Source organism: Indicator indicator, chromosome 3 (genome assembly GCF_027791375.1).
Source record: "Indicator indicator isolate 239-I01 chromosome 3, UM_Iind_1.1, whole genome shotgun sequence".
Classification (NCBI taxonomy): Eukaryota; Metazoa; Chordata; class Aves; order Piciformes; family Indicatoridae; genus Indicator; species Indicator indicator.
In genome coordinates this window covers 29,392,292-29,405,766 of record NC_072012.1, presented here as the reverse complement: position 1 = coordinate 29,405,766, position 13,475 = coordinate 29,392,292, and the positions used below count along the sequence as shown (strand labels likewise).

The 13,475-nt window shown below is 38.2% G+C and overlaps 1 protein-coding gene across 2 annotated transcripts in view; it reads left to right on the top strand.

The window, feature by feature from the left end:
- Positions 1-12,149, top strand: part of MAPK11 (mitogen-activated protein kinase 11) — a 32,183-nt gene extending 20,034 nt beyond the window's left edge. For both annotated transcript variants that reach the window (XM_054399889.1, XM_054399888.1), the window contains 6 exons: positions 887-1,001; positions 1,125-1,196; positions 2,835-2,914; positions 7,607-7,685; positions 8,652-8,825; positions 12,076-12,149. In XM_054399889.1, the coding sequence (XP_054255864.1) occupies positions 887-1,001; positions 1,125-1,196; positions 2,835-2,914; positions 7,607-7,685; positions 8,652-8,825; positions 12,076-12,149 (594 nt within the window). The remainder of the gene's footprint in view (positions 1-886; positions 1,002-1,124; positions 1,197-2,834; positions 2,915-7,606; positions 7,686-8,651; positions 8,826-12,075) is intronic.
- The last annotated feature ends 1,326 nt before the right edge of the window (positions 12,150-13,475 follow it).

The following is a 13,475-nucleotide window of genomic DNA, read 5'->3' as shown; positions in this document are numbered from 1 at the left end:
AAAGGATTAGCTGTCAGCTTAAGAAATGATCCTGAATCTTGTCACAGGAGGTTGCTGCTGATCTTAATTTACATTTCTAGACGACCGACTTAATGGACAGCACTGAGGCTCAGATGGTACCCTTTCACAACAGTCTTCTTCACAGCCAGGGATAAATTTTATCTCTAACTAGTGTGACATAGACCAATCAAAAAATAGAAACCAAAGAAACGAGCAGGAAAAAAATAATTTAAATAACTTCCTGCTAGTGTAAAGTTATTGAGGGAGAGCATATGGAGGAGAACATTTTGCTATCAAGCCCATGAGTAATCTGTGTACCTAAACAGAGCTCCTTTGTTGTTTCAGTGAGGGAGTGCTACCAAAAACAGATGGTATGTGATTTAAATCTACCTTGTTACATGGGGTATGTGTTTCTTTCCTAGTGACACTGGAATGATTCGTGATTTGGGTAAACGCTCAGGTAGAAGTGAGAAGGAAACAACAGAAATCCTGCAGATGTGTGATCAGTTCTTGCGTTCTTTAGGTTTTTAATGGCCGGTGGCACTTGCCATTGGCGTTTAGCACAAACATTCCCAGTTGATGTTTTGTCTTTTATAGCAACAGTGCTTATTTTTAGCAAATTCATGTCAGTGGGAAACTGAACTGGAACTTGAGGCAAAACGCAAAGTTTACCTTAGAGGACAAAGGGTTGGGCTCATCACAGTGGAAGCCTCTTTATGCAGAGTTACAGTGGGGAGAGCAAATGAGCTCATTCACAATGCTGCTGTTTTACTTCACCAATAGTGAGGGACTGTGGATAAACTCAAAAATTAGTAATGGGGAAAATAAGTACCTATAACAACTGAAAAGAGTTTTTAATTATTATTATTTTCATTTTTGTCTGTAGATTTTAGACTTTGGTTTGGCTCGACAAACTGATGATGAAATGACAGGATATGTTGCAACAAGATGGTACAGAGCTCCAGAAATTATGTTGAACTGGATGCATTACAATCAAACAGGTAAACTATGAAGACTTGGATTTTGCTACAACAGGATATAGTATTGGTTTTAAACCAAGAGGTGGCTCTGTTGAAGGATCTCATCAGTTCGTCATACGCATTTCTCTTTCCCTTTTTTGGCAGTTGACATCTGGTCAGTTGGATGCATCATGGCAGAGCTATTGAAAGGGAAGGCCCTATTTCCAGGAAATGATTGTATCCTTAACATAAACCATAAGATGCAGCTATAAGATTACTCTTTAATTCTGCTTGCCTTTCACCCCCCCTCCCCCCAATGACTTGACTGTTTCTATATAAATGTAAACAATTTTTGCTAATGTTTCAGTTTAGTGTATACAACAGCTGAATGTGAGACACACCACCTACCGGTAGACAGAAACAGTAACAGAGTATCTGTTCCTAAGTTACATTTATTGTTTGTCATGTATCTGTATTAAATCATAACTTACTTAGAACAGAGCAGATTTCTTCCTTGTTTGTATCACACTGAAAAAAGGTATGTTAAAACTGAAGCTAGGGCAATGTTTTTTCATTGGCTAATATATTTTTAAACAGTAGAACTGCTTTTAGGCTGGAAATTCCTAAAATGCAAACAAATTAACTTTTAAATAAATGAGGCATATTGGCATATTGTAGCCTGTTATAAAAAAGGCCAGAAGATCTAGAAATGCCACAGGAACAACAAAATCCTCTCTTTTCTTCAGTACTGTGCTGTAGTCCTTGCTCGAGCATCAAGGATTTCCATTGGTGCTTGCTGCACTGGCAGGAGGAGGAAAAGAGCCATTGCAGAGGAAAATAAAGTAAAATAATGAAGCAAAATAGTAAAATAAAGTAAAACAGTAACATAATAAAACTGAAAAAAAAAAAGCCCATATTATGAAGAATGATAAAACTACTACATCAGAGGAGGAAAGCTTTTAATATGAGAAACAAAGACATTCTTCTGTGCTGAATATTGACATTTCTCACTACTCTGAAACCTGTAAAAAAGCAAACACTTGTGCTAAAATGTAGCCATTGACAGGTGCAAAACAACAGAACTGCCTGAAAAAGAACTGTTAAGAGATTTGAGACACCAAGTCTCCTTGCTGACCTTTCTTTTGTGCTCATCATCATTAAGCTCTGTTGTAACTACAGGCGTTGTCCAGGTATCTCTCATCTGGATGATGAGTGCACCTCACACTTTGATTACATAATATGTGGTATTTTTAAAAATCAGTACCTCTAGTTTCCAATAAATAATTGATTTTTTAAAAGTTATTATTAATTTTTTGCTGTTAGAAAATGTTATCTACAATTGTATGATTATCTTAATGTAAAAAAGCTGTAAAGTAACCTCGATTCTCTATGAAAAACATTTTGCAGATCTCATATGACAATGAAAAATGAACATTTTCAGTGTTTTTAATCTTGAAACTGATGTAAAACAATTTTTTTTAATGAGAATTTTCCTGCCAGCCCTCAGATTAGTAATTTATCCCTGTGGGGTGTATCATATCAAACTGTTCTTCAGAACTCCCTCAGGTCACTGACACATAAAAGTGATATTAAATTCAAGTTTAAGAATATGTTAAGTTGGGAACTAGGACAGGAAAGCAATATTTTGCATGCACCTTTCTCACATACAGGCACACCTGAGCGGTTCATGTGGTATATCAGAGAATCTGATACTTTAGGACTAGTCTTAAGCAGGTATGAATTGGTTTCCTCATATGGACTACAGGGAATTGTCTTGCTGAATAATTTTAAACATCTTGACTGTTTGCATGAAAGCTCATTAATTGTTTAAACCCAGAAGGACTCTGTGCTGTTTATTTCCCTGAAATAATGCAGATATCGATCAACTAAAGAGAATAATGGAAGTTGTGGGAACACCCAGTTCTGAACTTCTGAAGAAAATATCATCAGAACATGTGAGTTCACAGCCTCATTTGGTTGACTTACTTTCTGTCATTATTTTTCTAGTTGTCATCATATGTCACTGATTGTATTACACATGTGCTCCCATTGGAACTGAGCAAACACTATAAAATGAGCACTACTTTCAAAATTTAAAAAAAAAATTTAAAATTCTCTTTTTAGAGGTATCTTAGCTGGATTAACTTTGATACTTGTTCTCATGTACTCAGTTTTTGAAATTACTTTTGTAGTTGGTCCTGATGATCTTTTATTTTACTGATGTGCTTATAATTTATTCAAACTGATGTTCAGTTCAGAGTATAATATTGTTATTAAATATTGTGTCTGTCATGTTTGTGTTTTCCATTATTGTAAGTGATCTAAACAGCTACATCAAAATCAAATCAGAGTTCTGCATGAGTGCTGTTATTGGGATCCCCAATTTGAAATTCATATTTGTTTATCTCTCTGGATGCCTGTGTGAGGTCCACTTTCATGATAATATCTGTAGTTAATTATATGATTTTTTAACTCTTCATATGACTTCTCTAAAATAGGAATTTAGTAAATAAAAAACTTCCATTTCATTTCTCTGCCAAAGCTACACTTAAAGGATGCACTTTAAGCACTAACCGTGGATATGCCACTGAGGAATGAGATGTGGTATTGATAAAGGCAGGTGTACAAATTTAGATGAACAACAGCACACAAATGCCTTCTGAGCTGAAACTGTTTTCTTAAACCTTTTCTGTATAGACCTTAGTCTAATACTGATGGCTGTTTTTCAGCTTGTGTGTCCTTTGATGGGTTTTCTTTGAATTTACTAATGAATACGCCAGTGGGATAAGCAAGTAGGAGCAGTAGGAGAGCCAGATATATTTCTGGAAGGTCAAAGCATAACAAAAGCTCATCAGAGCAGGCTACCACATAGCCCTGGGGTTTGTGTGTACCCAGGACTTGTAAATGGTCAGGGCAGGAGGAGGATCTATCCCTGTGCCAGGGACTGGATCAACCAGCAAATCTCAGACTGTGCTGTCCTAAGTGCAGGTCCTTTTATAGCCTTCATGCGTCATTAAGATCCTGTGGTTTTTGCAGTTACACATTCAGAGCTGTTACATAAACATGTGATTTACCCACAACTAGTCACTGTGAGCTTTTTGGTTATGAGATTAAGCACCTTAAATATTTACTGGAGATAATATCTGCTTTTGTCTTTAATTTATTGTGTCTCAGAGCATACATCAGTGAGCTACTGGAATCCTGATACTGTTTTACTGGGGCTAACTGTACCCTTAGAGCATAGCAAGAACACAAAAAACAAGTTAATGAATGGGAGTGCTGCTAGGCCACCTCTGGGCCATTGCTGCCTAGTTAGAGGAGCAATATCAAAGGAGATACATACCTTGCTTGGGGGCACTTGCCTCTTATAAGGGAGTGTTTGTTTTATTCCTTCATTCTAGTTCTTTACCTTTAATTTGGCCTTACTGTTTAGCTATTTCTTAATGCAGCTTTCAGTCCCAGACTATTTTTGTCATTCCTCTAACAGCAAGGTCAGAGGATTTCTGAAATGCCAAGCCTATTGTGAGTTATAAGTAGAGGATTAAAGAACTGGAAACTAAAAGTTCAACCTCATGGGATGTTTTAACACAAGTTACTGAGCTGTTTTGTCAATCTCTGTTAATATGGGTATAAATGGTGATTGCATTTAATTATTTTCAGAATGAGTTAAATGTCTGTGTTCTATTGGTTGGGTTTCTGTGGTGAATTTATAAGCAGAAGGGACAGGTTGGTAAGTATAATTCAATAGGTTTTCTGGGCAAGGTTGGAGATAATTTTGACCTTATCTTGTTCAGTTATGTTTGGATTAGTGATGTTAATGGATATCCATGCAGAAATGAATAATCCACAAATCCACAGATGTTTGTCACAAGATACATTTACCTTGTTTCTCCCCTAGTTCATAGCTTCCATGCAATAATGTGTAACAGCTCTTTTTCTATGCTGTCCATACATATGTCCAAGCTAATGCCCTGGAAGACTTAACTGATAGGAGCTGCACACCCTGACCTAGCAGGTGTTTGCTGCCTTTATGAACTTTAGGGACATAAAACAGATGGAGCAAAGCCAGTGTTTGATTGGTCTTTAAACATCATTCTCTGCATAACTGGCTACAGCTGCTAAGAATAATGTCATCCTTATAGAAAGCTTTAGTCTCGGATCCCTAGTAGAAAGGGAAAGTGCTAATATAATTTTAATAGGTTGGAGACATAACATGTGAAGGCTTGCTGCTTTTATTAAAACTGAAATGTCTCTAAAGGAGGCCTAGAGTTCTGATAGAATACGCTTACACCTTACAAGAAGCCAAAAGAAAGATATATAGATCTGCCTTAAGTTAGAACAGTTTGAAAGGAAACCATGCTATGTAATGATTTAGGATATTTTTATGTCAGTTCATCACAGCAGCAGCAATCGAGATGATGGCAGAGAGAACAGGATGTGTTTGCCCAAGTGTGGTTTTAGGATTGTACAGATGATATGTAAGAGTATTTTATAGTCTGTATATGATAGCCCAGAAGGTAGTTCCCCAGTTTTCAAACTGATATTGCACTTGAAACCATGGAGCTGCTTGGTATGAGCAACTTTATTTCCTTTGCTCTCTTCAGTAGGCAAGGAGTGCATGGAGACATCCCTGTAACACAAACATGTTTTAAAAGTGCATAGAATGCACTTGATTAGAAGGGACCTCTGGAGATCATCTAGTCCAATCCCCTTGCAGTAAGCAGGGACATCCCCACCTGAGTCACATTGCCTGACCTTGAAGGTCTCCAGGGATAAAGCCTCCACCACCTCCCTGGGCAACCTGTTACAGTGTTCCATGACGCACAGTAAAGAATTTCTATGCTACATCCAATCTACATCTACCTTTTCCTAGCTTAAAACCATTGTACCTTGTCAAACTGCTACATGCCCTGCTACAGTCCCTACCCAGCTTGTTTGTAGGCCCCCTTCAGGTAGTGGAAGGCTGCAATAACGTTCCCCCAGAGCCTTCTCCAGGCTCAACAATGCCAGCTCTCTCAGCCTGTCTTCACAGGAGAAGAGCTCTAGCTCTCTGGTCATTTTTGTGGCCCTCCTCTGGACCCTCTTCATCAGGTCCATGTCTTTCTTGTGTCGATGGGTCTAGAGCCTGACACAGTACTCCTGGTGGGGTCTCACCAGAGCAGAATAGAGAGGCAGAATCACCTCTCTTGATCTGCTGGCCACGCTTCTTTTGGTGCAGCCCAGGGTACAATTTGCCTTCTGGAATGCAAATGCACGTTGCAGGCTCATGTCCAGCTTTTCATCCACCAATACCCCCAAGTCCTTTTCCACAGGGCTGCTCTCTGGCACATTATCTTCCAGTTTATATTGATAATGATGTTTGTTCTGACCCAGGTGCAGGACCTTGCATTTGGCCTTGTTGAATCACATGAGGTTCACCCGGGCCTGCTTCTCCAGCTTGTCCAGATCCCTCTGGATGACATTCTGTTCCTCTGGCATATAGACTGCACCACTTAGCTTGGTGTCATTTGCAAACTTGCCAAGGATGCACTCAATCCCCCTATGTCATTGACGGAGATATTAAACAGCACTGGTCCCAGTACAGATACCTGAAGGACACCGCTTGTCACCTGTCTTCATCTGGACATTGAGCCACTGACCACTACCTTTCTGGAGGTGACCTTCCAGCCAGTTCCTTATCTACCAAACAATGCACCCATCAAATCCATATCTTTCCAATTCAGAGAGAAGGATGTTGGGGGGAACCATGTCAAAGGCCTTGTGAAGTTGAGAGTGAGTTCCTTTGTCCACTGATATAGTTGCTCCATTGTAGAGAGCCACTAGGACTTGCCCTTAGTAAAGCCCTGTTGACTGTTTTGAATCATCTCCCTGTCCTCCATGTACCTTACCATAGCTTCTAAGAGGATCTGTTCCATGATATTCCCAGGCACAGAGTGAGGCTGGCAAGTTGGTAATTCTTAGGGTCTTCCTTTCTACCCTTTTAAAACCTTTAAAAACGTGTATAATGTTTCCCTTCTTCCAGTTACCAGGAACTTCACCTGACTGACAGGACATTTCAAATATCATGGAGAGTGGCTTGGCAGTTTGTGGGTCTGATATGTGGGTAGGCTTTTCCTAGCTGAGTTTGGATGATCCTTTCACAGCCAGAGTGACAAGGCAAAGTATAAATTATGTTAAACATCTGAAGATCTCTGCCCTGAGAGTATCAGGACTTGTTTTCTGGTTAGTGAGGCTACTATTTGAGAGAGGAGAGTGAGGAAGGAAGGGCACAGTTTGGATTATACCACTTAGCTGAGGGTAACTTAAAGATGATTTAGGTTGCAATTTCAGGTTGAATATTACATGCATGTGTTCCCTGGGGATATACTGCAATGAACCAGTAAGTGTAGGTGAAAATGTAAATGCTGATGCATAATCCTTAGAGTAAAATACAGCTGTATAAAACTCCTTTGCTTATTGTGCAATATGCAGGAGTGACTGTCTAAAACAAAGTCATACATGATCATTTTATGTAAAGAAGGATTCACATGTATAAGAAACAAACAAAAGGAGTCTGTTTATTTAGAGTTGATATGGTTATTGATATGGTTACTCTTGAGCAAAGTTTAACCTCTGTGCATGTGGTATGTATATTGATTTATTCCTAGGCGAGAAAATACATTGAATCTCTTCCACATATGCCTCAACAGGATTTGAAAGCAGTATTTCGTGGTGCCAGTCCATTAGGTAAGAAAGTCAGACTGGTATAGATTAAATCTTTCACTAACATAGGAACTCAAGCCTTCCTTTGCTATATGAACCTGCATGATAATGATCAGACCACTGAGGATAACATTGCTTAACCTTTCATTCTGAGACTGTTTTGCTTTCAAGTGTCTTTTGTTTCTGGTGAAGATTACTGGAACCTCCTAAAGGAAAATGGTATGTGCATGAAGAGCAAAAAGCTAGCTACATATAGCAGGAATAAACAAATGTCATGGAGTCTAGATTAAAAACATCGTTTCTGGCTCAGGTAGGCCAGGAGCTGTAAATTGCTGGTGATCAGAAGGATATACCAGGAAGTATAGTGGTTTGAATAACCCTTTTGAATATTATTTCCTAGGAATGGATTAGCCATTGTTAGACACAGGATACCAGCCTAGAAAGGCCTTTGATCTGATCCTGCACAATTGTTTTTACACCTAACCAATTGGTTCTGCCTGTGTAAGAGATTTTTCTATGAACCATTTCATGTGGTATGACAAGAGACGTTTGTGATTTTCATCTGATGATTTCATTGGTGCAGCTAATTAAAAGTGTGATCTCACATTCACAATTTTAAATTACTGAAGCTTGCATTGATCAGGACCAATTTAAGCACATGATGCACATTACAGGATATTTAACTTTGAAGCACAGAGATCTTTTCAGAATGAAGACTTTGGATGTCTGAAGAGGTGAATCATATATCAAATAAACTATAACGAACCCTTGTGCATACTACAAGCAAAACAGAACCTTCTTTCATCTCTGAAAAAGCCTACTCAGAGTATAACATCCTCAAAACTTATATTGCCTAAATTTTGTGGGTTTGTCAATAATGTTAGGTGTGTTTAAGGTGAGTGAGAATAGCCTGTGTGTAAACAGCTGCCTTGTCTTTTCTTAGTTGATGGTCTCTTCTGGCTTTGAGCTGTGTTTCTCTTTTTCCATTAGCTGTAGATCTTCTTGAGAAGATGCTTATATTAGACAGTGATAAAAGAATTACTGCCTCAGAAGCACTTGCACATCCATACTTTGTACAGTATCACGATCCAGATGATGAACCTGAGGCCGAGCTCTACGATGAGTCAATAGAGAATAAGGAGCGAACCATAGATGAATGGAAAGGTAACAGAACTGCACACAGTGGTTAATACATGAAGCAGAGCAAAACCTTACTTAAATAACAGTTTTCTTTTGTTTCTAATCACAGCAATTTGAAGTTTTAAGGCTCAGGGAAGCAAGATGAGTCCATGTATGTGTTTGTGGGAGTGAAGAGGTGCAAAGGGTTGTGTTTCCTCTGCACATTATGTTCCCTTCCCCCATTCTGTCATCTCCTCACCAAATTCCCTATAGCAGGTTTACTCCTAAGTAAAAGCTGATGCTAGCTACCAGATAACCACACATTCTGTATTGCTTTTAGTTTTCTAGGTCAGCTCCTCAGCTAAAGTAACTGTCCTACAGCAAATGACACTGGTCTGGCTTTGTTCAGAATTGGAAATTACTATTTTCCTTGTAGACATGTATTTTGTTAATCATTCATTAGATGGCCAAGTAGTTGGAATTAATAGATAAACCATGCTATTGATCCTGTTTGGAGATGGGAGTTGATGATTTTACTTGGGAGCGAGACCCCAAAATTCATCCTTGAAAAATACTGCAATAACCTTTTTCATTATTCTTAATTAATTTCATGCTTGCGTTGTGATTACATTATACTACAGTGTCACAGAAGTGATGTAGCTAAAGATTAAGTTTGCCAATGCACTGAAAAATACAGTTCAATTTCATCATTGCCTAATGAGGACATATTATGCTAACAATTCTTTACTAGACATTTTAAATTGAGAATAATATTTTAGAAAACTAATTATTCTTGTTTATGAATTAAGTCCTTTCTGTGGCTTAAGATGAAATATGTATTCTCTAAAATAAATGTTCTTCTGTTTCTATTTATATATTCTGTAAGTTTTACTCCAGAAAGATTTTACAAAACTTCATTAGCAGAGTGGGCAGGCCTATGATGAAAAATACTGACCTCCTATGTCATACTCATGCCCTTCCACTTGTGCCATGTTTCATCCTAGCCATTGCAGAGAAGACAAGCAGACTTACTACAGCAAATGCATAATAAAGAGAGAAAGGAGTGAGGTCATAGGTCTCTCTACAATAAAGTAACCTCCCAGAACTCTGAAAAGAGTTTTCTAGAAACCTGCTGTGTTTGTACAGACAAGGATGATTGATTGGTATTGTTTAGTCCTTACACATGTTCTCTTCTGCAAAACCTGGCAGCTTACAGCACCACCTATACATCTTGTTTACTGAGAGGCATGTTCAATTTGCTGCTGCACTTAGCAGTGGATGATTTGTTTTGTGCTGTTTTTCAGCTGACTGAGTCTTTACCAGGAAGGTTTAACAATTTCCGAGTCATGAAGCTGATTTCTGTTCATGATGAAACTCTGTTGAAATTATTTCAGGAACAATCTTAGCTTAACACTTTATGAGCTGAAATGAGGGCATGGAGATGAATTCTCTAGGAAGGACAATACCATATTTTTCTGCATCACCTATCCTTGCTGGAACTATGGTCAAGTTCCTTCTTTATCCAGTTGCGGGGAAAATGGCCTGAGACAAAAATCTTGAAACTGGCATAGGATGTGCAGCTCTCCCTCCTGAATGTATTTTTATCTTGGGGAAAAAAACTGTCTTTTCAAATACAGTGTGTGCCACATTTAAGTAAGATAGCATAATAGGTGACCATTTGCATAAAATACTTGTATTGTTAATGAAATATTGACCCAGTTTCTCAAAGCTTCAATAGCATGTTTTCCCTCTCTTTCTCTTGAAATTAAAAATCAGTGGTGCTTGATCCCAAGAGGGACTGAGCACCAAGGTAATAGGAGATTTTGGACATTTTGTGTTGCACATTATGGATTTGTTTCCTTGGCTTCCACTGCACACTATGAGCTTTGCAACCCAAGCTCATAGATTTCCTTCTGACATGTTTTATCAGTAAGGAAATACTTCAAAATTTTAGTAGCCCAGAGTATGGTATTTAGTTGAGTGCTATGCACTTACTTCTCCCTAATTGTTGTTCCAGTTGCACATATCTCAGCGTAATATCTCTACTATCTGCTGAGTAGGTGTCACAAGAACCAGGTAAGGTGTTTCATAAACATACTATGTACAGCCAGCAGGAATTAATTCTAATACAAATTCAGATGTCTGATTTGATGCTGGCTTCCTGTGAATTCAGTCAAGACCTAGATCCTGCATGGCTGCCTGTGGCCAGATGCTACTTAATAGCCACAAGTGACTCACTGAATGAGTCACTTAATGACTTCTTCCACCTCAGAAATTCTGCACACAATTTGTTACAGAACGAACCTTCACTGAAGCTGGCATGCAGGTCCCTGTACACATATACACCATGCTACAGCATAGCACTGCCAGAGCGTGAGCAAGATTCATCCCAAAGATTTTTACATGCTTCTTAGAGGAGTGCTAGGTCCACTTGCAGGTGTTGCAGCTGTCTCAGATCTGTTTAATAAACAAGCTGATAGGCACAAATTTGATATGGTTTAAAAATCACTGTTTGGAAAACAGAGCCTGAAGTAATGCACTACTAGCTACATATTTATGTGAACAGGATTTGGTCCTCAAAATATGATATGTACCTTGAGAAAATACATGGGAGGTAGCTGCTGACAACATATTCCACTACTGTCCAAGGCACAAAACAGGATGTGACTTTCAGCCTGAAAAGCTAAAGGGCTATTCCTAAATAGTAAAACAGCAAGGAATCTGTGTTTCTGGCTAAAACACTTGATGAAGATAGAACTTACATCTAAGAGAGACTTTTTTCCAGAGGACCTTAAGCTCGTTACAATAAAACATTAAAAAAATTCTAAAGCCTAGTTCCCAAGACATTAGCAGAGAATTGCGAGTGATTTATATTTAAGGCAATTTTCTGAGAGATGATAAAGAACATTCTCTGCAGTTCAAAGTGTACATACTAAAACCTGCTTGAATGCTTTTAGAGATTCCATTTTCCATTACGTTTTGTCTTTCATGACATCACTTTGGCAGGTCATCTGGCAGCATAATTAATGTTTCCATTTCAGGGCCTGTGTGTTTTAGTAATTAACCAAACGGGACAGATACGTTGTACAATAACAGTATTTGTGAATCTAATTTGTAATGAGAAGTTAATGCAAAGGATTCTTAGAGAATGCAGTCTGGTTTTGGATCTGGACTCTAAGAAGGCTGGAAATACAAACTACAAGTCACATGCTTCCATAGAACTGCGTTGTCTGGAATATTTTCTTTTGAGAGAGTATCACCTAATTCTTCTCTCTCCCTTACGCTCTCTCTACAGAACTTACTTATGAAGAAGTGATTAGCTTTAAACCCCCTGACTTAAAAATGGATAGCCTGGAGATAGAACAGTGAATACAGGCAGCTCTGCCTTGCCTTGCTGCACTGTGAAGACTTAAAATATAACCATACAATTAACCTGTGGTCACACATAGAACTTACTATCCAAAGATGTTGGTGAAGAGGAGAAAAGCAAATGCATTATATGAAAGACAGATGTTGTCTGTTTTGGATGGGGTTTATTTTGCCTTGTAATATGAATGTATTCCCAACTCAAAGGATGATAAAGAACTGCTTCCTTCTGACAAAATCATGCACTGAGTTCTATTGAGCTGTATTCTGCATGTTTCATTTTATCAGTTGTATTGCCAAAATAAAGATGACTTTTAATTTTAAAATCATATACTTAAAGCATGAATGTATGCAAACATAAACATAGAAGTCCATACAAACAATCAACTTTCTTTTTCTGGCATTTTATCTGTTTGTTTTTGTATTTTTTATAGTTAGTGCCTTTATGAAGAGAGGGCTTGGTAGTGAGATAGACAGAATCTGCATATGTAGTCATATCTGAGGTGATCTTACAAATTTACTGGATGTCTTTCAAGCAGTCAACAGCAGTTGAAAGTCTCTAAAAATAAATCTTTGTCTTCTGTTGCCATTAAAGTGTCTGTTCTCATTATTTTCCCCATGTGTGTTTTTGTAAACTGCACAATACCCATTTGTGAGACGATTTTATTTCCCAGTAGTACTCCTAACCATGCCATCAATGGTACTCCTAACCATGACATTGGTGGAGTGTGGTGAATTTGCCCCATATTACAGGAAGGTGCCCTGAAGGCACTGCGGCAGGTCTCTTAGTCTTCTGCAAGCTTTAGCAAAGGCTGTTAACAGATGGCAGTGCAAGAGTATTCAGTTCAGTTCACAGTTTTGAATTCAATATTCTTTATTGCCTTATTTTCCTTTGCATAATCCTTGGGCAAATATGTCTTCCAATGGCAATTATTAAATTGACAAAGCAGCAAGATTTAAGAATTTGTTCGTGAAAAACAAAATATCCATCTCATCGGAATTTCTTTTTAAGCAAAATTTTAAAGACTTTCCAGCTTTGAAAAGTTGTGAAAACAAGTAATAAATTGCAGGATATACCAAATGCTGAAATTTCTTAAAGAATTACATTTATCTGATTCCTCTGTTAAAGGCATAATTCTGAAACGGGAATATCCTCTGGCATGAGGCCTCTTGTGATATACTGCTGTGTCGTTCTACATACTTGTGATTCATGGTTGTTTCATGTTGGTCATGTCTGTGTCTCATTCTAGCTGTCTCAGAGTCTCATTTTGGAGGTGGCTTTTTATAATGTTTAGGTCTTCTGCAACTTTTGTCATTATGTTCTGTTGT